This window comes from Cygnus olor, chromosome 3 (genome assembly GCF_009769625.2).
Source record: "Cygnus olor isolate bCygOlo1 chromosome 3, bCygOlo1.pri.v2, whole genome shotgun sequence".
Lineage (NCBI taxonomy): Eukaryota > Metazoa > Chordata > Aves > Anseriformes > Anatidae > Cygnus > Cygnus olor.
In genome coordinates this window covers 7709372-7735501 of record NC_049171.1, presented here as the reverse complement: position 1 = coordinate 7735501, position 26130 = coordinate 7709372, and the positions used below count along the sequence as shown (strand labels likewise).

At 43.0% G+C, this 26130-nt stretch overlaps 1 protein-coding gene across 2 annotated transcripts in view; it reads left to right on the top strand.

The window, feature by feature from the left end:
• MFSD2B (major facilitator superfamily domain containing 2B) overlaps positions 1 to 20897 on the top strand; it is a 42534-nt gene extending 21637 nt beyond the window's left edge. The window contains exons 7-15 of one of the 2 annotated variants that reach the window (XR_005818966.1): positions 805 to 895; positions 990 to 1111; positions 3475 to 3558; positions 5191 to 5271; positions 11807 to 11916; positions 13479 to 13622; positions 15702 to 15878; positions 16926 to 17216; positions 18949 to 20897. Coding sequence is in view for 1 of the 2 variants with exons in the window: in XM_040553854.1 (XP_040409788.1) it covers positions 805 to 895; positions 990 to 1111; positions 3475 to 3558; positions 5191 to 5271; positions 11807 to 11916; positions 13479 to 13622; positions 15702 to 15878; positions 16926 to 16983 (867 nt within the window). In the remaining variant the exon portion in view is untranslated. Of the gene's footprint in view, positions 1 to 804; positions 896 to 989; positions 1112 to 3474; positions 3559 to 5190; positions 5272 to 11806; positions 11917 to 13478; positions 13623 to 15701; positions 15879 to 16925 lie in introns of both variants that reach the window. The other variant, XM_040553854.1, reaches the window with a different exon arrangement.
• The last annotated feature ends 5233 nt before the right edge of the window (positions 20898 to 26130 follow it).

Here is a 26130-nt window from a genome sequence, read left to right as displayed (position 1 = left end):
TGTATAACCTGCACTTACTTTATCTTTCATAACACAGTAAAAAAAAAATAACAGAACGCTAAAGCAAAATAAAATTTTAAAGCTTTATTCAAGAGTCGCAGTAATCAAAGTTAGAAGCAGTAAATATGATTTGATTGTGTGGGAGGTATCCTTGGAGGGTTTGTTCATCTGGCTAATAGAAAGCAAAGATTTCTGAATTTGTTGAACATTTCATTAGCTAACTGGGAAAACAATCATGCAAGCTACCATATTCTCAAAATATCAGTATGAAAGAATGTTTTCTAAAATTAATTAAAGCCTAAAGTAAGATTTTAATACTGTTACGTATAAATGCAGCAACTGTAGTAGTTACGTTTGCATCAGCACTGAATCCTTTTCTACCCAGAATGAAGATAGAGGTTGGAGTCTGTGTAGCTAGATTGACTGGATTTGAAAAAAAATCAGAATCGTTCTATGGATGCTGCATGTTTTTGACAGATGACTTTGTATGTCTACAGCTAGTCTCAACATAAGCAAATTTTTGAAATGTTCTGGTTGCCAACACAGTAGCCCTTTTGTTAACAGCTTCTTTTTTCCCCCCAAGAAATATGTACCCATGTGTCCTGGATTTATCTTTAAGTAGGTGTTGTTTATAAATGAATTGCAGAAGTGAACATTTTTCAGAGGGGTAAAAGACAGACAGTTGGTTCTGTTTAGATGGGCATTTCTTCATTTGCAGATGACTCACCAGAAAGAGACGGAAATTTTCATATGACTTGTCATTCTCCTGTCACGATTTCAAATATGTCTTTTTTCTCTTCAAAGGCAAAAGTTTATATGATTGCAGCAGGGGTTATAGGAGGTGTGTATCTTCTGGGAATTATCATTCTTTTTCTTGGAGTAAAGGAAAAAGATGGTAAGATATATCTAAATATGCCTAAATTTATTAATAATTATTTAATGATTGTCTCTGGAAAATATTGTTATTTTATCTATTCTATTCCTCTTAGATCCTTATGCCTTGAATTCAGACAGAGCAATTCCTTTTTGCAAGGGGCTTGGGCTCACCATGAAGCATGGTCCATATGTGAAGCTTACAGCTTCATTTCTTCTCATCTCAACAGCAGTTCAGGTAACTTCAGACTGTGGCTGTGTGTTGGCCTCTTTCCAGTCCCACCATGGAAGAGTCTGAGGCAGCTCAAATGCAAATAACCTTTGGCTTGTGACTGGAGGTGGTGATCAAGGGGGTGGTGCCTTCCTCTACAAATCAGTAGGGAACCAGAGTCTTTTTTGGTGCCTGGGGTCCTGTGCAGCTGGAGACGGTTCATTCAAGTGAGATGGAAAACCATAGACCTGACCATTTAAAGATGGTATTTTTTTTTTTTCATAAAAGGTAAGGAACTAGTCCCAGTGACCCAGATTGGCTATTATATGCTATCCGTCTACAGTCTCCTGTGGTGTTAGTTGCTTAGAGAATGTTTTTGCTCTTCTCTCTGTTCTTCCCTATAGTGTGTGCTGCTTTAAACCACGGCCCTTTTCCTCTGCATAGGTGACTGTTCTCAGACAGTGGCTGAACCGGTTCTGATGGAGTATTCTGTGATGGAAGGCATTAGGTCAGAGTACGAAGATGTTCAGAGGCAGGTGGTGTTAGCTATTTCAGAGCTAGACAGAGCTAATTTTCAAATCAGGACCCGCAGTTGAATGGGGCTCTCACAAAATGATGTGATATGTCCTCCCATAAAGAGAAGCTATAGAAAAAGCTTAAAGCCGCTCAGTAAGCAATCTTACTTTCCATAGTCCGGGGGTCTTTTAAAGCTTGATTTGTAAGCTATGTTCAACTCAATAAATACATGGCTTTGATGTGAATCTGTTGGTACGTTCATACCAGTTGAATTGGCTTTATTTTGAAAATATCAATGTTTTTGTCAACAGACTCTTAGTCACATGAGCCACGGATCACAGTGAATATTAGGACAGAGGACAAGAACTGGGCATGTGAGAGACCAGTGCTGTGTTCACCAGTAGTCATGATGAATTAGAAAGTTTCTTGGAAAGACTGCTTGAAAGCCTGGTTGCCAGAGAAGCACTAAAGTTTCCTGTTGGTGTGGATTTGGGCAGTTAGTAAGGCTGTCATTTACCGCTTCTGCCAGTCCTTTCTGGATGGCCTAAGCATGAGAAACGAGAAGAAGCATTTTTGCAATCTATCAGTTGCAGGCACCAAGAGCAACAGCAGAGACAGGGAGAAGAATGATAAGAGTCCCTTGTGGTCCAGAACCTTCCAGCATCCATTCAGTCAGTAAGAGTACAACACAAATCTGGTTGCTTATAGCTAACTACTTGCTGACAACACCCAAAGAGGAAAAGACCTTCTGTCACCCGATATCTCTTTATTTTTCTTTCTGTACAGACTGAAGGGAAGGTGTAAGGGGTGGCAGAAGCTGGAATATGCATTGCTCCAGTTCAGCCAGCATGTGCAACCCTTGCTATTATTAATTCTGGGGGTGGGGAACACTGACTTAGGGTGATCCCCCGTGAACAGATTACTGAAGAGCAAAAGAGTGGGCAGGTAAAGATGCATTGGCCATAATCCTGGGGTGTGATATTCTACATATGAAACGAAGGCAGAGGAAACTGGGCCACAAGCTAGGGAAGGGTTTGGTGCAATGGAGAAGGGATATAACTTTTGGCCTAATTTATATGCAGATGATTAGCTGCTGATAATCTACAAGCACACAGAGAAGCAAGAGTTGATCATGCTGCTGTGGCACAAGTATCAAATCCTCCTCTGTCATTCCACTTCTACAGAACTGCCCAAGCTGTGCCCGAACCATATTTTGGTGTTCAGAACCCCATGAGTTCTGCAAAAGCATGGTTGCTGCAGCTTCATCTGCCATTATAATGTAATGTTGCCAGATCCTCCCATCCAGCGAGCACTAGAACTTAGCAAATTCTCTAACCTAAAGCTATGCTCATTAGACAAGGTTGCATACAGAACTTGCAGTTAGCTGCTTTAATACAAGAAGTTGGCATGTGAGTAATTCCAGCTAAAGGGTAACTTGTTAGGGAATCAGAGCTTCTGGTGAAAGATTTATGGCATGGCTATGGAAAAGGAAGGGCAATTTCTTGCAGTAGTCTGCAGCTGTGACTGTGACCATGACACAAGGCAATTGCAACATAGGGAATAGAGTCTTTAGGCAGAATGCTCTCATAAGGCAGTTCCTGTTTTGGTCTTTTTTTTTTTTTTTTTTTTTTTTCCCCTGTTAGGAGCATGGTTTTCCTCTTGCTTGTCCTGATATTTCTGGCATGTTACTCCAGATAGCAGGAGAGTTACTGTTTCTTTACGTTACTGCAAATGAGGAAAAACAAGGCTCCCAAACCCTACATTGAAGAAATCAGTCTCCAAATATGTTTCGCTAGTATGGAGTGTGATGGGTTTTTTTTGTCTTTTTTTCTTTTCCTTCCTTTGGTGGTCACCAAATATCTTCAATTCAACAGCTGGAGCAGAGCAACTTTGTCCTGTTCTGTACTCATGCAGCCGATCTTCGCAATCACTTCCAGTATTTGGTGGTGACCATCTTGGTGAGTTGTACCTCTCTCCTGTATTTTTATTTGCTAGCTCAATCTCACTGTTTTTTAGTTCAAAATAACAAAAGACAAGAAGAGTTTTGTGTCTAGATAGAGCTGTTAAAGTGCTATACCATCGTTTGCATTGTGTGTTTGGAATAAAGCTGACACTTCCTACTGTAATTTTTAAGCTTTTAATTCATTCCTTGTTGATTTTATCTGCGAGTCACTTTCTGCTCCTACGAAAAGCAAAAGAGGCAGCCAGGAAGGAGGTCTGGAATTTTAGCTCCTTTTTCCCCTTCCCCAGTCTGATAAGCAGAAAATTAAACAGCCTTAGTTTGTGCATTCATACGCATGAGCATTCTGGGCCAGGTAGCTCGCAAGGATAAATATTTAAACTATCTAGGGACATGAAGATTCTTCTTTAGAGCAGTTGGCAGAGTGATAAAAAGATCTTTTTACAGAACCCTTTTTCTTGACGTGCAGAGGTAGAATTCTGCTCTGTTTAGGTGATACCTATAACTCAGTTACACACTGCTGCTGTAGTGTATGGTTTACTTTACAATTACAAGTAGTATTAGTAGAAAACTGCAGTCTTCATCCTTCTGACCAAAGTCTTTTTAGTGCAAGTCAACAGTTTATTGTTGCATAGTTACTGGGATGTCTTTCTACTGCATATTTTTAATGTTTTATAGAGACATGTCTACCACATAGAACACTGCAACAGCCATTTTCAGGGAATTTCATGATTTCTGACCAAATTGGCACAGAGATTTTGTGGAACCATTTTAGGGGAACTTCATTTCCACTTCTTGGTTCCAACCTCCAACCCTTTGTATCCTTTTTGATTCTTCCTTTCCCACATTATAAGACAGATCTTTTCCAGTAATAAAACCAAAATGCTGGAGAGCAATAGCTAACTGTTGGGTATCTTAAGGCTCTGCAAGTAATGGATACCAAGAAGAGGAAGCAAAGTCAGTGAAAAGTGTAATATAGTTATAACAGTGAGTTGACATTTGAATTTAGATCAGTTTTAAGACTGTTGTTAGTAGAAATATTTTAGTGCATTAGTACTATATTGCCTGTAGTTGTTAATTGCTATCAGGTGAGTATTATAATATATGGTATGGTAATGTTGATTATAAGTGACTATTTCCCTTAGAGGTTGTTCTTGAGAATAAACATGTAGGGTGGGATATGTACGTTAAGTATACTTTAAGATAAGTTTATCTTCTGCTTCAGTTTTCTTCCTGCACAGCGGGGTAGGGCTTAATCAAATTATCATGTCTCAGTTTCAGACCATGAGGCAAAAGGCATTGGCACAAAGTTTGACTATTTGCAATAAGCTTGGACTCTAATGACTGTATAGCTTTAACTGATGTGGCTTACAGTAGGAAAAGGAAAGTTTTTGTCCGCTGATATTTGATTACGGAAAAGCCTCATAGTTTTCATTTGTAACATATTTGTAACATAATAGTGAATCAGACAAATCCCTTGGAGAGGGATGAGGAGAAACAGTAATCTCCATGTTCATTTGCCTTTCAGACCCTCATGCACTAGACAGAAAGGTATTTGTGAACTCTACAGCCTGTGTACGAAGACAGTGGTAGTAAGCACAGCACAGATTTGCTTTTTTGTTAATTGTAGGTATCAGCAGCTGTGAGCATTCCCTTCTGGCAGAAGTTTCTGCAGCGATTTGGCAAGAAGTGTGCAGCATGTGGGATTTCGGTAAGCAAATCCTTAGAGAAAAGAAATCTGCTTGTGCTCACTTACTGTGACAATTGGAGCCACTTCAAGAACTATTTCAAGTGCTTATAACCTCAAACTACAAGAAACTTGCTCGGTTTTAGAGTTTGTTTTAAAATTGTTACACCAAATTTCAGACAGATTGCAAGCTTTCAAGAGAAACTTTTGAGAAATGGGTTGATGCTGAAGGGATATCTCAGCCTTTTTTTGCTGTTGTTAAGAATTTGCACAAGGTTTGCATTACACCGCTCTCAGAAGTGAGCCCGAATGATGTTTTATAAATTCAGACCTATGTCGTCTCAGGTTGATAAGTTATCTGTTTTACAAGACTAGTTTTGTTTTTATGTATGATGCTAAGCTGACTGCATTTTTAATTCAGTCACAGGGGAGGAAACAGAAGTCTGTTCCACATCCTCCTCTAGAAACCTAAGCAGAGAAGGGTGCCCACATCCCTTGAATGGAGAGGGACAGTTATTAGTGAAGTAAAAGAAATTACCTGACCTCCCTGAGAAAAGAAGCCTAGTTTAACTTTGACACAGCTCTACAAAGCCAGCTCAGGGAGTCTGCCCTTGTCTCTGATGGATTATTTCAAGTCCCTCACTTACTGCAGACAGCAGCAATTTTCTGTCATCATCCTCAGTGAATCATTGTATAGGCCTGTTCCTCCCCATTTTCCCCTGTTTACCTTCAATTACTTGTGAAAGAGGAAAGAAGGAAATTGTCTGCCTTGTGTACAACAAAGCATGAGGACTCGGAAAATCCAGGCTGAAGTTCTATGTCAAAGTCTGAACAAAGCTGAAAAGTTTAGATCTGGAGACAATTGTTGAATATAATTGAATAGTTATCTTTCCTTGCAATTACAATCTGTGTGTTGGAATGATTTCCAAAGAATCAGAAGTAACTTTAAAACCCATATTCCAAATATGCTGGACTGTTATGTGTTTTGAAGCAGACGTGGAATCTAAGTCCTGTCCTCATTTCTTTTTACCACTGGAGCAAAGAGAATTGCCAAAAGCAGTATTGGACCGTTGACTGGACCAGGAAATGCAGATTTCCTCCTTAGGAAATCTCTTCCTCTGCCTATTTGGCTATGCTTTCTTCAACCAGCTTGGCTCTCTAAATTCAGTTTAACATGACTGGAGAGCCTGTCAGCACTTCTGTAAACACAGTTTAGCTTAATTGTACAGTTGAGTTGCTTGACTACATTATGGTCTAAGCAGAAGTTGGAGTGAAAAAAGCCACCTCTCTATTTCACCTTGTAGACATTTCCCAAGGGACTGTGAATGCTTCCTGAGTGCTCACTGTCTGATTTTGTGTCTGGCAATGTATCACAGGGGCTTCCCGTGCTACCACCTTGTGTGATCTGTACAACTAACTTGTTCTCTCTCACTGTGAAACAAACCACATCATCCAAGGCTGTGATGTTTGTCACTCAGGTATGTTCATCTGGAAGGGAAGAAGGCAGGAGAAAAAAAGTTCTTCTCTAAAATTCTGCTCAGCTTTCAGGGTGAAGAGGTAATTTGAAATTAAGTTTTCTGGAGAAAAATAAATAAAATAAATAGAACTGCTCCAGATTCACTTTCTTGTAAAAGCATTTCTATGTTGAGGAGACCTCGCTATGTGTAGAGAGCAGGGTAGGTTGATAGGTTACAAGAATCCTGACCTCCTTCCACTGGTATTACTCCCTTTCTATTCATTTGGCCAAGAGATGATCAATCATCTATGTGCTGACTAAGTATCTACACTGACTGGAAGTTCAAAGCCTAGACTCCCTGGAAATATAGCATCATACCCAAGCAGGATCCTTCCCATGGTCAGCTTGATGCACAGGCTAGAAATTATGCCCTGCAGTTTACTTGCTTCTGCTTCCATAGGCTTTGTTACACTTAGATTATCTGCTCTGTCCTCATGGGACGGACATTGAGCTTACAATCTGTAAGTCTCTCAGTGACTGGAGGTAGAATTGTCATTAGAAATTTTAAGTGTGGCAACTATTGATTCGTATTTTTGGCGAGATGTCTAAGAAATGGAACCTGTCTCTTGTGTTTAAGTATTAAAGGTTCTTGGAGACAGCGTGGATGTTTGTGCACGTGTGTGTGTTTGCCCCTTATTCTAAGGCTTAAATTTGCTAAAGAAGAAGACTCACAACCTTGGCTTCCATCTTAGCCAACATTAGCTTTTCAAAGAATCATAGAATATCCTGAGCTGGAAAGGACCCACAAGGATCATGGAGTCCAACTCCTGGCTCCACACAGAACTTCCTAAAAATCTGACCCTATGTCTGAGAGCGTTGTCCAAACACTTCTTGAACTCCGGCAGGCTCCATGCCCTGACCACTGCCCTGTGGAGCCTGTCCCAGTGCCCGACCACCTCTGGGTGCAGAACCTTTCCCTCACACCCAGCCTGACCCTCCCCTGTCCCAGCTCCATGCTGTTCCCTTGGGTCCTGTTGCTGTCCCCAGAGAGCAGAGCTCAGCGCCTGCCCCTCCGCTCCCCTCGTGAGGGAGCTGCAGGCCGCCATGAGGCCTCCCCTCAGCCTGCTCTGCTCTGGGCTGAACAAAACAAGGGACCTCAGCCGCTCCTCGTACATCTTGCCCTCCAGACCTCTTACTGTCAACCAAAACTTCCAGATCCCTTTCTGTGGGCCTACTCTTGAGTTTCTTGTCTCCCAGTCTCTATGAGGGTAATCCAGGATTACTCCATTCCAGGTGCAGAATCTGGCACTTGGTCTTGCTGAACTTCACACAACTGGTGAATGCCCAGCCCTCTAGCCTAGCAAGACCTCTCTGCAAGGCTTCTTCACCCTCAAGGGAGTCAACAGCTCCTCCCAGTGTAGTTTCATCTGCAAACTTACTTGGCATGCGTTTGAGTCCTGTGTACAGATCATTTATGAAAACATCGAAGAGAACAGCCATCAAAGTGGAGCCCTGGGGAACTCTGCTAGTGACTGGCTGCTAGCCTGATGTAACCCCATTTACTATAAACTTTTGAGCCCAACCCAACAGCCGATTGTTCACTCATCATATTGTGTGTTTGTCTAGCTGTATGCTGGACATTTTGTCCAGAGAGGTACTGTGAGGAACAGTATCAAAAGCTTTGCTAAAGTCCAAAACAATCACATCAACTGGCTTCCTTTGGTCAACTAGACGGGTAACTTTGCCATAAGAGAAAATTAAGTTAATTAAGCAGGACTTTCCCGTTGTGGACTTCTGTTGGCAATGACAATGATGACATTGCCTTTCAGGTGTTTTTCAATAACTCCCAGAAAAATCTTCTTCATAATTTTACCAGGCATTGAAATGAGACTGACAGGCCTGTAATTACCAGGGCCTTCTTTCTTGAAAACTGGGACAACATTTGCCAGCTTCCAGTCACCTGGGACCTCTCCAGATTCCCAAGACAGTTGAAAAATAAATGAGCCTGATTTTATTCCTTTCTCCCTTCAAATCCAGTTTAAAGCTCTTTCAATCAACCCTGCTAACTCTTGAGCAAAAATCTTTTTCCCCTTTTGAGAGAAGTGCACCAGCAGGCCTGATGTTGTCCAGACCAACCCCATGATCCAAAAAAAAAAAGAAGAAAAAAACAGCCAAAATTCTGCTAGTGACCTTGCAGTGAGATCTTGCTAGGTTAGAGGGCTGGGCATTCACCAATATCATTCCCTGCAGCTGGCAGGATACAGGGAAACACTACCTGTGCTCCTGATCCCTTAAATAGTAGTCCCAAAGCCCTGAAGTCTCTTTTGATTGCCCTTGGGGTTTCTCATTACAACTACGTCACTGCCTAGATGAAGAAGTAATAATGAATAATAATCTGAGGTCCATACGAGGCTAGGAAGTTTTCTTCTAACATCTTTAACCAGGGCTCCAGGGAGGCAGCAAACTTCCTTAAGAGGGGGGTCTCACTGGCATTTTGGGCCTTCTGTACTCATGTGGGTTTAGGAGAACTTAGTAAAAAATAAAAAAAAAATCCCCAAATTTCCCCAATCTGTTCATCTCACCACCCATACCCCACTGTCTGATTGCCATCTCTCAGCACTGCTCAGCAGGGAGGCATGCCCTTGTGTGGATCCTGGCTGTGCAGCCCTTTTGCCACTTTCTCTTGCTGCTCACATTCTAGCTGCACATTTTCCTGATCTGCCCTTCCTAATGAGCTGCTGCACAGGTCAGCAACACCTTTCCCATCCCAGAAGGTTCCTCTTCCATAATGTTGCCAGTGAATGGAAGAAATACACATGACAACTGTGGGATATTGTCTATGGCTCGCAGTGCAGCAGCCCCGTGACAAGGGAGCAGGGTGCCAATAGCAGAGCTTTTTTGCTTTACAAGTAGGAAGGAGTGAGACTCATTAGCTGTTTATTGCAGCAGGAACACTGCCCCCATGATTGCACTACCATTGCAGGAGTGAAACTCTAGGGCATTGCAGTCTAGTCTTGTGGGTCGTGCTTGTCTTTCGGTAGAAAATTACAATTACAATGATTATTATTATCGATCTAGAATTTTGTTTAAGTGCTTTGGTTTCTGAGTGGGGGCCCCATGTGGAGCATAAGCCTGTCATAAAATTGCTTATAAGCAACATAAAAACTTGTATTGCTGGAGTGCTCTCTTGTGGTGAAATAATGATTTTGCCACAACACCAGGCTAATGCAAGGATTATCTGTCTGTGCTGGGAACTTGCAGTCAGGAAGGGTTATTTTCTGCCTCCTTAGGTTAGGAGAAAATGCTTTAGATGGGAAATGCATTTAAAATATAAACATAACAGATTAGACTCCAGGACTCCCAGAATCACTTACCATACTGAACTGTAAATAGCAGTGCTTAGGGGAATCACTCTCTGTGAAAGCTCTTCTCATACCCTCAGCTCCCCAGCTGCGACTATAGAGGATTGAAACACTTAATGTTAAACTAATCCCCCATCATTAAAAAGCCCTGTAGATAAGCCTCTGGTTCTGGATTCTATGTGTGCCGTGCCCATGGTTCACAGGCGTGGGAGATGGAGCATGTGATGGATATGGGACAGCTGGGCTGTGTGCGTTCAATCAGCATTTAAAATACTGGATTTTCAAGCCTGTAAGCCCGTTGCCTCAAGTGGAAGTGGAAGAAATCTGGTGGTTTTAAGTACTGCTAGAAAACAAATCCTGAGCAGCCCAAATTAGTTTAGTTTCGAGGGTAGTCTTAGTGACTTGTGCAACGTCGTGAGTGTGTCTGGCTGTGTGGAGTGAAGTAAACCCCACTGCCTTCCTGGCTTTAGTTACTGCCAAGTACCTAGACTGCTTTCAAGTAGTCACTGGATATGAAGCCATAAGCAAACTCTTTTTCAGTCAAGACTTAATTTGATCTCTGAAATAGGTTATTTGCAGGCTAAATTGACCACTGAACCTCTGTCCTTCCCCTTGAAACACAGTGTAATGACGTGAGTTGTAACTGGCATTTGGTCATCTCTATTACTAAATTGTCAGGAAAATGCCAGCACAAACAGATTAGCAATTGCCCAAGAAGTACCTGGGCGCAGTTTGGGAGCTAGATCATTTAAGGGACTTTTTCACAAAAATTGTTTCTATGATGTCATTGTTTTGGCTGGGACAGAATTAATTTTCCTTGTAGAGGCTCACACAATGCTGTGCTTTGGATTTGTGATGAAAATAGTGGCAGTAACACACCGATGATTTAGTTGTTGCAGAGCAGTGCTTGCACACAGCCAAGGACCTTTCAGCTCCTTGTGCTGCCCTGCCAGCAGCAAGGCTGGGGGTGCACCAGGAGCTGGGAGGGGACACAGCCAGGACAGCTGGCCCAAACTGGCCAAAGGGATGTCCCACACCATGTGGTGTCATGCTTAGCAATAAAAGCTGGGAGAAAGAAGGAGGAAGGGAGATTTTTGGAGTGATGGTGTTTGTCTTCCCAAGAAAATGTTACATGTGGTGAGCCCTGCTCTCCTGGAAGTGGCTGAGCACCTGCCTGCTGATGGGAAGTAGTGAATTCCTTGTTTTGCTTTGCTTGCACACAGCTTTTGCTTTACCTAGGGAATGCCTTTATCTCAGCCCATCAGCTCTCACAGGCATCTTTCTGATTCTCTCCCCCAACCCACCTGGGAAGAGCGAGTGAGCAGCTGCATGGAGCTCAGCTGCCTGCTGCGGCTAAACCACAACATATGGGCACCCTTCTTTCAGTGACTAGGAGAGCTTAGTAGTTTGAATATGGCCAGCATCTGCCAGTTGGCTTCATGACTGATAAATAGGCTCTTGGGACTGCTTAATTTACTGGTGCAGTTATAGCCCTAATAATGCTAGCAGAGAAGGCAGTAACATTGCTGCTCCTATTTTTCTCTGGTTCTCATGGGCAGGTAAATCCAGGTTGGCTCAGAGCTCTTTAGAAATGTCATTTCACCAAACTACTCAAGCATTAGGCTTTGGTGCGTGTGAACCGTCATTTCACAGCACAATTTTACACTTTGAAAGGAACAGTTCATATATCATTAAATAGTGCTTACTGTAAGTTATATGTACTGTTTTTCTTCTTCCTCAGTGGATGATTCCTTTTGCAGTCATGCTAGTGACCATTCCAAACCTGATCCTGGCTTACTTCGTGGCCTTTGTCTCTGGTCTGAGCATTGCAGCATCTCTGCTGTTGCCGTGGTAGGAGAATTTTGCATTTGAGGTGGGGAAGGGGTATATGTCTATGTATAAGTGGGTACCACATGTAATTTGCCTCTGAAAGAGATAGAATTTCATAGAATCATAGATGGAATCATAGAATGGTTTGGGTTGGAAGGGACCTTAAAGATCATCCAGTTCCAACCTGCTGCCATGGGCAGGGACACCTCCCACTAGATCAGGTTGCCCAGGGCCTCATCTAACCTGGCCTTGAACACTTCCAGGGATGGGGCATCCACAGCCTCTCTGGGCAACCTCTTCCAGTGCCTCACCGCCCTCTGAGTGAAGAATTTCCTCCTAACATCTAATCTAAATTGCCCCTCTTTTAGTTTAAAACCATTCCTCCTATATCCTATATTCGTATTATTATCTGCCCAAGTGAAAAGTTGCTTTCCATCTTTTTTATAAGCCCCCTTTAAGAATTGAAAAGCTGCCGTGGTCTCCCTGGAGCCTTCTCTTCTCCAGGCTGAACATTTCCAGCTCTCTCAGCCTTTCTTCATAGGAGAGGTGCTCCAGCCCTCTGATCATCCTCCTGCCCATCCTCTGGACCCTCTTTAACAGATCCACATCTTTCTTGTGCTGGGGGCCCCAGACCTCGATGCAGTGGGGGCTTCACAAGGGCAGAGTAGAGGAGGACAAAAGGTTAGAGTGTAGCAGAGAAAATATAAATCAAGTTATGAAAACCTTTTGAGTAGTTCTGTGTTATGGATTAAATACCACAAGAATGTGGGTAAAAGAAACTGAGATTGCAAGGTCCTTGGCTCTTGAGGACTGGAAATACCTGGGAAAAAATTACTCAAGATTGAGCAGGATGGGAGATGTCCTTTCCAGAGGGAATAATTATTGTTCAGGTCAAATTGACCAGAAGGCATGACTGTTGCTGAGAGCTGTTTTGTATTACTCATTTGGACAGTTCCCTGAAAACGCTGGAACTCCAAGAGATCATGGAAACAGAGTGTGAGATAAGCTATCAGACTATACACGCGTTTCTGCACAGGGGGTCAGAAGCCTTTTTTCCAACAGCAAATCATGACATATATTGGGAAAAAAAAAGTCAACTCACAGTTGCCTTTTGTACAGCTTTCATTCAGATTCCCATCACCACATACAGTCTCTTTGAAGTAGAGAGAGAATGGGCCCCAGTGCTTTCAGAAAATTTTATTAGCTTGTCAAGAGTTATTTCAGAATAAAACCATTCAGAGATTGAGTCCCTTGAAATGTTAAGGTGTTGTGTTTTTTTTTTTTTTTTGATATCACAACTTCTGCTGGACTGACAGTCAATCTAAGAAATTCTGTCACCTCCCTGGAAGTGTTTGATAATTTTTCTACTGTTTGTCTACATGCTAATATGTGGCTGTGCATTTCTTACAAAGATTTTTGCCCTCCTGTCCAGCAGTAGGACTTTTTGAAGTGGATTCTCTTGTCTGTATAACTAATTGCATCAATCAGATCTTAGGAAGTGGAGGGGGGAGGTCCTTTCAGTAAGTTTGAGCTTTGAGAAGAGATTGTGGCTTGAGTTTTGCTGTTATCTTGCTCATCTCTAGGTCAATGCTGCCTGATGTTGTTGATAACTTCCGCCTGCAGAATCCTCATGGAAAAGGACAAGAAACCATTTTCTATTCTTCTTATGTTTTCTTTACCAAGATGTCAGCAGGAATTGGCTTAGGAATTTCTGCTGCCAGCCTGGAGTAAGTAACCCTGCGCTTCCATTTAGTGGACCTGCTCTGAAAGTGTTCTGCCTTTATCCTGTAGAGTTAATTGCCTTTTTGCCCTGAACCTGAAAGTGCCAGCAGCTCCAGTTGGCTGACCACTAAAGACAGGATTGTTATCATCGAGGCCAGACCACTGAGCATTAAGCCACCTGCCCTAGCACATTTCAGTTCAGAAAAAACTGACTCCTCTTTAGATGTTACTTTTTCCAAATTATTCTTGTAAAATTTAGTGGCTTGTATGAATAAAGAACTGAACATGAAAGCTCCACAGATTAAGGTCCCCCGTGAGAGAGAAACCTGTTTTGAGCAATCCCTGTTGCACCTGGGTTGGACTATGTATGTGAATTTTTAAGTCTTTACTCAGATTGCAGTAGTGGTGCAGGGTGCAGGTGGCTTGTTTTATATAAAAGGATCACAGATTCCTGCGTGGTTTTAGGGAACTGAACACTGAACAGTCAGGAACGGAGCCTTTCTCACAGCTCTGAGCATCACCTAGCAGATGTCAGTTTGGAAGATGCTTTATGTTCTCCTCCCACTACCTGCCTTGTGTGTTCTGACTAGAAGGCCAGGTTGTGGTTGGCCATCTGCCCTGTGTTTGTACATGGCCTAGCAGAAAGGGCCTTTGCCTGCAGCTGCTAGGATTCAGTAGATGTATGGCACACAAATACGCAACGAACACTTAGAAGTAAGCTTGTCTGAAATATTATTTCGCCCTTGGCTCCAAGTCAGAGGTTTTGATAAGCAGAATGCTTTGCTTCAGGGCCTGCAGCTGAAACTGCTGAATAATGGGCAGTGCTTGGCTGAACCTTTTGGGCCTGGGAGTTTTAGGTGCTTAGTGCTAACACCCTCGTTTGTAAAAGGTTGTTTGTTTGTTTATGTGACAAAAGGTTTGACCAGCATTGTTAAGTGTTGAAGAAAGTGTAAGGTCAGAAATCACTTTCCAAATTAATGAAGAAGGCCGTGTAATTGGGCAGGTCTTTTGGATTGGTGTTTGAAAAGAAGGAAACTTCACCAGGCACCTCTAACCTGCTCTGTATCTTTACAGACAGTTATTTAATTTTGCTTTTGATAAAGAGCTTGGTTTATCTGCAGCTCAGAACATCAGATCCCAGGCCCCAGCCATGATTAAACTGTCTGCAATTACGGCTGTCATTTGAAAACCAAAGAGCCAAAATGACAGGACGAAGGCTGAGTGAGGCTTACTGCATAAGCCATTTGTGGCTGTATCTGTAACGAACTGTGACAACATTTGAGAAAGATACTACAACACCTTCCCTTTCTCTCCCTCCTTTCCTGCCCCCCCAAATCTGCTAGTATTTACTGACTGTTTAGGAATAGTTTAAAACAAGCAAATTACTCTTTACCAATTAGCCCCTTTACTACTCCATTCCAGTTAGCTCCAGTTAGCAATTTCCCAAGGCAGGTATTTGTGGGAGAACATAGAAGGCAGACTAATGACAAATGAGCTGTAGCTTTCATAGCTGCATGTTCAGAGGAAAATAAACTAATTCCACAAATTTGGAATGGGAAATTGAGTATATCAGCAGTTGTGGGACTGCATGGAAGCCCCTGTATTAATGAAGTGTAAGTGTGTACCTAATTCTGAGCACTTGAGTAAATTTGTCTGTGTTGAGCAAAGTGCTTAAGTATGTGTTTAAATTAAAGTTAAGTATTGCTATTGAAATTGGTCAGATTATTTGCATACTTTTAAAGCTGAACCTGAATACTTTGCTGAATACTAATAGGAGTCACGTATCAGACCAACTTCATTACCTGAGATTCCATCCTCCTCTAACTAATTAAATGTTATATAACAATAATGAGAAAATACAGAGATAATGCTGTTATCTGAAACACCACAGACATAGGATTTGAAAAACAAGAAGCAAAACACGTAGGGGTTGGTAGGAAAAAGAGAGGTATAGAAAAAAAAATAGGTTAAGAGCTCTTAAAGAGAATTGCCAGAAAGGAGTAATCCAAGAAGGGGACCTTCAGATGTGTTATAGCCTTTAAATTTTGGACATACGCACACCACTGTTATTTCCATTTGTTTAGGTTTACTGGTTACAAGCCAGGGATATGCAGACAGTCCAATGATGTGATCCTCACACTGAAAATCCTCATCGGAGCAGTTCCTGCTGTCCTCATCCTTGTAGGTTTATTTATACTTCTCTTCTACCCAATCACTGAAGAAAGTCGGAAAGAAACAAAGCTTGCGCTGGAAGTGTTAAGGTAGGTTTAAACTGGCAGCAAACAGCAGTAACATCCTCACGGCAGCTCTTAGTCATATTGGAGAAAAATTACTAGCTACCAAAATATACCTCTATATTCCTTACCACAAAACAAAACAAAACAACACTCTATTAGTTGAATTATTAACTGAATGATACCGTTATGTCCTCCAGTACCTTATTTTTGTAGTATTGTACCAGCTCTTTAGAGGGCCATTTATCAGATAAATCAGCTGCTCTATTGTACTTCTTTGGGGGTGGCACACAGAGCACTGTTGTTGTGCAGTGTTTCCATCCAGAAATGAAGAATTTTCTAGCCAGGTTAAATCACTGGAGAAAATGTGAATAGTTACATTTTCTTGTGTATAGAAGAAAACAGGATTATTGTCAGCATTCTTGTTGTTTATGCCATATAAGAAACATCCAAACAATTTGGGCGAGTAGGCAGAAAAGATCGTGGGACCAAAAGAAAGGACAGCTTTGAGCATTCATTCCCTTTTTTCCCTATCTCTTACCCTTCATCCCCTTTCTTTCCTCTCTAAAGAAAACCTTGCTTAGCTCAAAATCATCCACCTCTGTTAAATAAAGGCCTGGTATACTGAGGACATGCATAAGACATACATAGCACATGCAGTCAATCCTAGAAGACTGTTGGATTAAACATTAAAGTAAGTTGTTACTCTTGGTATGTTTTTATCATACCAACTTACTGGAGTTGGAAACAAATTTCCATGCTAAGGGATCAATTCCAGTGCATGGATTCCTGGGACTACTTCATTGCCCTGCGGTATCTAAGATACCTCCGTGGGGTTGGCAGATATGACACAAGCCTCTCAGGCACCAGCTCCTTTTTGCATGGCAGCTGCAAACCAGAGGGGACAGGCTAAACAATCTAAAATGGCACTGGCCCCTCTGCGTAGGCACCTTATTCCCTGTCCATAACAACCACATCTTGATGGTGGTTCTCGGTTGTCTTAGTTGTTTGAGATTGCCAAACTGTGGCCTGTCTAGTGGCCTGTTCACACATTGTTTGTCCTGCTTTTAACAGAAGGAGCCATCAAAGCACAGAGAACCTGGATGACCACAGAGAGGACACCTCGGTCTGAGAGCTCTGAATACGAAGACTTTTTAAACTCAGTCTCATACCCCACGCAGAAACTCCGTGAGAGTTTTCTGCGTCATTTCCATGCACATATTGTCAGAAAGGATAAAGAATGATAAAGAATGACAGTCAGTAATGAAATCAAGAGAGGAACATCACCATGTAAAAAATAAATACAGCTCTATGCACTATCCTAAAAGAGACATTACAACCATGCAGGAGTGCAAGCTATTGAAGGTTTGCCTTTTTTGTTTGTTTTTCAATGATAACATAAAGCTATGATTTTGTTGCAACACGAGGGTCTATGAACTTGTAGGCCAAGGGAAAAAAGCATAAATATGGTATACTACCCAAATATACCTTGTGATACATTTCAATCTCAGAGACCGGGGTAGGTTTCGAACTTAATTTCTACCTATACATTGCACGCTAGCGTGTTTAGAAAGCACTTTGGAATCCTGAAGTATGCTATAAAAATATAGGATATATTTTGTTTTGAAATGAAGCAAATCACAGATGGAGAGATATTTTGAGGATTTTCTTGCAAAGGGTTATTCTGAAAGAGATTTGATGTAATTTAACTTTATAGATTTTATATGAAACAGAACCTTACATTTCCCATTGTCAGAGTTCCTTGCTTCAAATAACTTTATACTGATCTTTGTCAGAGTGTGAGGACTTAATTTCAAACAACATCTTCACTCAAGGTACCCAAAATATGTAGCCTCTTCCAAAATTTAGAGTAGGCCATTCAAATTTCTGTAACTTTGGCCTTTAAGCAATCATGGTACCCACCTGTTTTTCATGTGGGTTTTGTCAGCCTTACAGAACACCATGGCATCGCTGTTAATCTCAGCTTGCACACAGTGTTTTATAATAATGAGGTTACACCTGACTTTGAAATGGTGTTTCTTTTCAGTCAGGGATCTCATTATGGCTTTAGATATATTATCTAAAACCTCATTTCTACTATAGAGTCACGCTGCTGAACACATTTTGTAGATAAAAGATACACCTCAGGCACTTTCCGGGGCAGTTAAATTCAGGCTTAGTCATTCTGGGCTTTTAGTGGAGTCAGTGGAGAGACAGACACCTCCAGAGGCTGCTTCCAAGCTCAGGCTAAAATGACTGGACTCTGAAGACAGATATCTAAATTTGGAGGGGAGTGTGATGAATCCAAGAGTCGAAGGCTTCTTCACATGAAGAAATTAGCGCAGTGCAAAACAAGACATGAATTTACAGCCCACTGGCTTAACTGTACAAATAAATATATGGGAGGGTGACTTAATTTTGGGCTAGAAGTGCCTTTGAAGGAGTAGCCCAACACGTCTAGGAGCACCTGTGGGTACTCCTGTGGGTGTCACTGGAGGCAGTGACCATAAGCAATTTGCTCAGGGACCTCTGGCGAAGTGACTCAGTGCTGGGACTGGAAACTGGAAAAGCTTTTACTGAAAGACCCTGTAAAATAAAATTAGTGCATCCACAGAGTGTCTCGTTAACACTGAAACCTTTTCAGGCAAGTTGGAAGTCTAAAGCTTAATGAACTGTCCTAGTTCAGAAAAATGCTGGATAATGAGTGAGCCTTTAAGGGTGTATTTTGAGTGTGCGTGGGTAAGAGTTAATGATGTCTGAGACTTGTATTGAATTGACATCTAGGGATGGGTTTTTTAGGTTTCAGTTCTTGAACAAGCCAAGATTTCTATTGCCTGGGGCACATGTGTTTACAACAATAAAAGCCATAAGCCCGTTTACATTTCTGAGTTTAATAGAATTTGAAATAGCAGATACACTTCATTTTGAAGTAGGTAAATGATGTAGTAATATCGCATAGCTCCAAAAACATCATAGAAAACATTCTGGGGGATTTGATTTATTCCATAACATTTGTGTCTGTCTGAACAGTCTTCTTTAAAAACAACCAGAAGTCCTACTAAAGCCTATTTATTTTTAAAATGTTTTTTGTTTTCAGCTGCTATAAATCTGTAGCTCCAAGGCAGTGATTCTGTGTCAGTTTACATAAGCCAAAAACTTAGCCCAGCGATAAAAGGATTGCAGAAACTGCTGGCTGTGGTTGATTGGAAGAATTTGAATGTGGCCTGAGAGATATTATTTCTAGATCAGTTGTGCAGTTACCTCTGAACTTTGCAACACCCCCATCCTGACTTCAGTGTCTTGCAAAGGTAAACTTGGTTGATTGATTGTAAACTTTATTCCTCTGCTCCAGTGAGACAATGTGATATTTACCTAACAGAGATGCACTTGGTCTTCACTTTGCATATAGTAGTAGCATCAAAATAAAATGGAAAACCTCCATTGATGAAATGTAGCAAAATATTTTTTATAGTTTGAAAATCTCAATTATTTTATTTGATTATCAGAGTTGTACTTTTGTTAAGAAAATGAATGTATTTTTCTAAGCAAAGAGAATGGAAGAAGTAAGTGCAAGGTAAGATTTTTTTTTGGCAATTTTGTTTTTTAGGGCTTATTGGTGCTGTAAAACAAATGAACTTTGAATATCTTCTTGTCATTTTTAAATGATGTGTACAGTGTATGTATGTTCAGAACATGTGACTGGAAGAAGCAGATTCTTACATTGACAACCATTCAGATTAAATGCTAATCTAATGTAAACCTCCTGCCTTGCACTGATTGTCAGTAACAGGGGCCAAGTTCAGTCCCCAGGGGCTCTCATTCAAGTAATACCCAATACAGTCACAAGAACATGGGAGATTGGATTAAACCAGCTGGGTGCCTAATGGACAGCGCTTCCCCACCTACACGCAAGCAGTTCCAACAAATGGATTTACACAAATAAGAGGAAGAAAAGGATAACAGAATTACATGTCCCTGGGTAGTCCTCTGTAAAGCAAACCATGCCCATTCCTTGCCCTTTCTTGAAGTAAGGTTGTTGTTTTTTTTTTCCCAAATCTTCTGTTTGGCTGTTTGCTGGTATAGTCGGTAGCTGAGCTGGTCACTAGTCAACTCGTCTAGTTTCATACCCCTTGTGGTTTCTGCCTAAAAACAATATCAAAAACTTCCAAGGTTATACCACCTGATCACGCGTTACTGCTGGCAATTGGTCTGCCTGCGAGGTCACAGCTAAGCACGTGGACAAGCCATCGTTGCCCATCGGGCACTGTAGGAGGGTTGCTGTTGGCCACCACCACCAGCCGTGTCTCTCACTAGCCGTGGCCTCCCACCCCGAGGCACTGCCTGCCTCTGAGCTTGCTGACCTGTCACGGCTTAGGTGGATTAGATCACTTGTGCTGAGTCCCCCGCTTTAACAGGTGAATACCACCTCGGACATCTGTCCCTGGGGAGTTCCTGAGGCCTGGCGCCTTGGGTTCCAGGTCACTGGGTTTGCAGGAGGGGCCCTGCAGATCTGAGAACTAATTCCTTAAGTCACTGCTGCACCTTATAAGAATTGCTGCTAGATTGCTGCATCCCCTGGTCTCTGTTCACCTTCTGTATTTCAAGTAAAACACTTGATGTGGACAATGTTTTAAAGCCAAACTCTGCTGTTTTTGTTTCTGTGGTTGCTTACCAAATATCATTTGTTCATCTCCTTTTCTACTTGCCTTTCTGGGTTTTAGACAGAAAAAATTGAAACAATCACCTCCTTGAGAGGAGGAATTTCCTGGAGGGAAAATGTAGGTCCTTTAAGACCTGGTATTTGTTGGCGAGGTCTCTGAAGATGAGGAAGGGAAGGCACTGTAGTTCAAAGTCTCATGCAGTAGGGCACAGCCAGTAGCTGTATAGTGTATAGTGTTCAATCACATACTTTGTATGAATTTCATATTGTAGTTTAAAAAAACAACCACAAAACAGCCTTGGAGTGTTACAATAGAGGCTTTCCCTTCAGAAAACAGCTAGGCTGAGTGATGGAAAGGTCAGCTGGATTCATACAATTGATAGGTGAGTAAGTGAGCTTTCTGTTTTCATGCAATTTCTTTCTGAGATCATAAGTTTCTCGAGCTGCTCTGAATGCGTTTTTTTTTTTACCTTAACTCTCTGCAAGACCATTGTTCAGATACTAGCGAGAGTGCTGAGTAGTATGGTTACAAAAATGAGTGTATGTTATAGGCTTAAGGTATGAAATTAGATAGCTTTCACATCATTAAGCACCAAATCTGCTGCATAAAACACATGCTAACTCACTGTGAGGCTTCATTCAAAAGACAAAGAAGCAGCACACGCCTCAGTCCCTGAGATGGAGGAGGAGAACTTATTCTGCTTTGCAACTGAGAATTTGCAGTCTCTGAAAACACAAATTGGCAAAACCGAGAACTGAACAGACAGCAGAGGGAGGGCAAATGGTCCCAGAACCACAGCACTCTGCAGAAAAGGTGGGTGTCCAGTGTAATTTCAGAGGTGTTTATAGAGCAGCATCTCTAACCCTAACTGGAGAGCAGCAGTGCTGTTGGATGGCAGGGAAACATGAGTGTCTTCTCTAAAAGTGCAGAATCAGAAGTAAGGTTTATTTCTTGATCCGTTTCTTGTCCCAAGTGATGCTAGAGAAGACTATGAATTTCAGCTACTCTCTTCGGCTTTCTGTCCTCAGTATTGCTTGTACTCTGGTGTGGATGGTGAGGAAGGACTGCAACTGTTCCAGGGGAGGTTCAGGTTGGAAATGAGGAGACATTTCTTCTCAGAAAGAGCAGTCAGGCACTGGGATGGGTTGCCCAGGGAGGTGGTGGAGTCACCGTCCCTGGGGGTGTTCAAGGAAAGGTTGGACGTGGTGCTTAGGGACATGGTTTAGTGGGTGACATTGGTGGTAGGGGGGTGGTTGGACCAGGTGATCTTGGAGGGCTTTTCCAACCTTAATGATTCTGTGATTGCTCAGTCCCTGTGGAACTGACAGCCACTTGTTCAGCTTCACCTGATGCAGGCACACCTCGGAGCCCCAGCATCCATCCTGTGCCTGTTTGCCTTTGCTGGTGCCTGGGGAATCATTTACATTCACCAAGGGATGAACGGGATTTCCTTGATAGCTTAGCAGTCTCCATCATCTCTCTTTCACCTAGAGGATATTTTACCCACCTGTGGTCAACTCAGGCCACCAGCTTGGCATCATGGTGATGGAACCAGGTTTACAATGGCTGACAAGTGTCCATCTTTTTGTTTGATCTGCCCAAATCAGCTGCAATCCAGGAGGAAGTATGTCCCTTACATTTCCAAAGTGAACTCACCCTTTAGCCTTCAAAGTCATGGAGAAGAATCTGCACATCGTGACCTCTGTTGTCTTCAGCGATTCCACCTCTGCTGGCCATGTCATCGGTGTGTGATGAACACAAAATGACAGCCACCTCCAGGCTCCTGGAAAAGTCTCTGCTGTGCTGAGCTGGCCATGAAGAATCACAAAATCACAAATTGTAGGGGTTGGAAGGGACCTCAAGACATCATCGGGTCCAACCCCCCTGCCAAAGCAGGTTCCCTAGAGCAGGTTGCCCAGGTAGGCATCCAGATGGGTCTTGAATATCTCCAGAGAAGGAGACTCCACAACCTCCCTGGGCAGCCTGTCCCAGTGCTCTGTCACCCTCACCGCGAAGAAGAGAGAATGAGAAATGAAGAAGAGAGAATGGGGAGCTCCAGAATTCCTGAGGTGACTTACTGGGGTGGAAGAAGAGCCGTAAGACAAGCAAGCTCCCTAGAAATACCAGAAATCCTCTCCTGAGGGCTATTGGGTTGACATCAGTGACTGGGTCAAAGATGTGGATTTAGACACCTGAACGCAGAGAAAAGGAAACTCAAGAGAATCAGTTAATGCTTTCTGGTTACCAGATACTCACACGCTCAACTTCTCCCTCTCTAGCCCACTGCCTGATCCTATAAATGCAGATCAACAGAGAAGGCAGCGACTTGACATGAGATGATCAGGAGCTGCAGCAAGCAAGGTGGAATTTCAGTGCAGGAGGCAGGTGACTCCCTGCAGGTGGGCTGTCAGCAGAAGCAATGCTGTGAAAGCCGGGGAAGACGTACCTTAATTATCCTGGCTGTGCAGCTGAAAGAGCAAGGAGCTTGGTAGTGGGGCTGACAGTTAGAAAAGAGGCTGGGTGCCGGCGTTCTCGGTGTTAGCATAGAAGGGAACGCGCTGAGAGTAGCGGGCGCTGATTGCAGGCTTGGCATCTGCAGATGTAAGAAGTCAGTCTGGCAGGGTCTGATGGACCTGCTCTGAAAGGTGGGCAGAGGGTGTAAGGATGTAAGCATAACTAATTCCCACGAGGAACACAAAGGGAACCGTAGATCAATCTTTCCTTTCCTCCGCCTTTCAGACCCTGCTGCCTTCCCTCTGGTTACCAGCACCCAGGGTTATTCTCGTTGTCTACAGGGTGGCCCTGAACAAAGGCAACTGTACGATAAATCCAGCACCAAGAAGTTGTAGGGCAGTGAACCCAGAAATTAATTGAAACTGGACACAATTTTGGAGTAGTCAGTGACACCTGGTGAGCACTGGTGTGCCTGTGGTCCAGTCAGGTGGTTGCTTGTGGTCCCCAGAGAGCCAGGTGTCTCTGGAGGAGCAATGAAGATTCTTGCGTTGTGCACAGAGCACTCCTGGAAGATGATGCTTCCCACCACCGGCTGGGGCTGGAGTTCCACTATGCAAAAAACCAGGAGCTGCTAGGGGCAAAGTAAGCGCAGCACCTTCCAGTGGTAGCAGAAATGGGGTGGATAAAAAAAAAAAAAAAAAAAAAAAAAAAAAGAGAATGACACAATGCAACCATTCTGTTGAGGTGGAAGGGCCCTCTGGGTCCATCTGGTCCAGCCCCTGCTCCAGCAGGGACACCCAGAGCAGGGTGCCCAGGACCACGTCCAGGCGGCTTTTGAAGATCCCCAAGGAGGAGACCCCCACAACCTCTCGGGGCAGCCTGTGGCAGGGCTCCAGCACCTGCCCAGTGCAGAGGTGCTGCCTGGTGCTCAGGGGAGCCTCCTGTGCTCCAGGTTGTGCCCGTTGCCTCCTGTCCTGGCCTGGGCAGCACAGAAAAGAGCCTGGCTCTGTGTTCCTTGCACCTCCCTGCTGCAGGTATTGATAGACACAGAAAATATATATCTATATTTAAATCCCTCCTGATTAACAAGATCCTCCTGGTGCCGTGTTAGTATCTGTAGGTCAAAAGAACAGGCAGGGCAGTGGGGACACTGCGTGCGCTCCTGAGTCGCTGGTGTGTCGGTGCACAGGTTCCTGACCAAACTCTTCCACCACTGATGTGAAAAGAAGCCAAAAGCTGCTTTTGCGTGTTAGCAGAACGTGTGGAAAACAAGAATAAGTCAGCTTATGATCAAAACCTAAAGTTATGTAATACAGAGTAGGAACATGGACATCTCGGGGAAACTGAAGGGGGAATCAGTTTACTTAGTTCTGAGACAAAAATGTAAATTTTTTTATCTTGTTTAAATATTCATCCAGGCTAACCTAAGAAAGATGCTTTTGAGGTTTCTTGTGGCTGTGAGAAGCCCTAACATCTCCAAATATCTGCCTATAATTACTGTGTGAGTTCCCGCCAGCTTTGTAACTGCTGCACAAACATCCAGCAAAGCTAAAACTGAACACTTTCAGCAATTCTGGGTGAAGTTTTGTGAATCTGTCAAGGTGGTATCCCAGCTCCGAGTGCAGTTCAGCTCGGTCTGGAGGATTTTCTCAAAGCACCTTGGAGTTCTCCACCTCTTTCGTTAAGACCAAAGGCAAATGCTAGCGAATGTTTTAGCAGATGGTGTATCTTTAATATGACGTTTTGTGAGCAGCTGATTTTTGACGGTGGCTAAATTTCCAAATAGGCAATAAGAGATTATATTAGTCCTGAGGCAGCAGTTCCAGTTCCATAATCTTGTCACTCGATTCCTTCTCACAGTCAAGTGCCGCTGTGAAAGCCTGATAAACTGCTTAATGTTACCATGCGTTAATTTTATGGGTAGCGATCTTGGATTACTGTATTTTTCTGGTGCTGCAATCCACGCCACATCAACTTGTGCTGTTTTCTAAATTTCACCCTTGCATTCTCTTTCTCTCTCACTATAAAGGCAATAGAACAATATTTTTTTTCTGTCATCCTTTAAATTGGAGGCTCTCAGGGTGGTGGGTTATTGGAATTCCCTTCTGCCAGTGCAGTACATACTCTCTCTGAAAAATTAAAATAGATGTACTGAGGGCAATGTTGTTAAGGTTATTGTTTTAAAGGTAATGGGGGAAATTTTCAATATGCAGACCAAGAAATACTTACCAGAATACAAATGTTAGCTAGCAAAAGCTTACAGCTATCCATATGCAGCTGACGTCCTTTTGCCTATAAAGATGTGCTGGGTCTGGCTGGGATGGAGTTTTTCTGGCAGCCCCTGTGCTGCTGTGCTTTGGATCCGTGACAAGCACAGTGCTTGTGAAGCACAGAGGATTTCGAGGATTTCTCTTGTTCCTCCTCTGCCCAGCGAGGAGGCTGGGGGTGTGCACGGGGTGGGGGAGGGGACACAGCAAGGACAGCAGGCTTCAGGTGCCAAGGGACATTCCTGACTGTAAGATGTCACGCTCAGCAATAAATGCTGGGGGGAAAAAGGAGGAAGGCAGGGGGAACATTTGGGGTTCTGGTGTGTGTTTTCCCAAGTACTACGTGATGAAGCTTTCCCCGAAGCTGCTGGAGATCCGCCTGCTGATGGGAAGCAGTGAATGAACTCCTTGTTCTGCTTCGCTTGCACACAGAGGTGTTTTGGTTTGGGGTTGTAACCTTTTAAACTGTTTTTATCTCAGCTTGTAAGTTTCTCCACAGATCTGCCCTTCTGATTTTCTCCTTAGCTGCCATCTTGGGTCAGCCAAGGGGTTTGGGGGTTGGACCCAATGATCTCTTGAGGTCCCTTCCAACCCCTACAATTCCGTGATTCAGCCAACCACCACCACTTCCACACGTGACAGCTGCTTCCCCAAATTCGGAGAAGCAAGCAGAGACATTAGCAGTGGGCACAGGAGGAGCAAAGTCTCACTTCTACACCACACCCACATTCTACACAACCCTACTTTGACCCAGTTCCATACACCTAAACTACTGCTCACAGCCTTGGCTAACAGCAGTGCAAAACCAGATGCACTCCAACAGACACAGCATCTACAAGCTTCTGAGTAAGAACAGTACGGTATTTCAGGATTTGGCAGAAGTGAGGAAAAATGCAG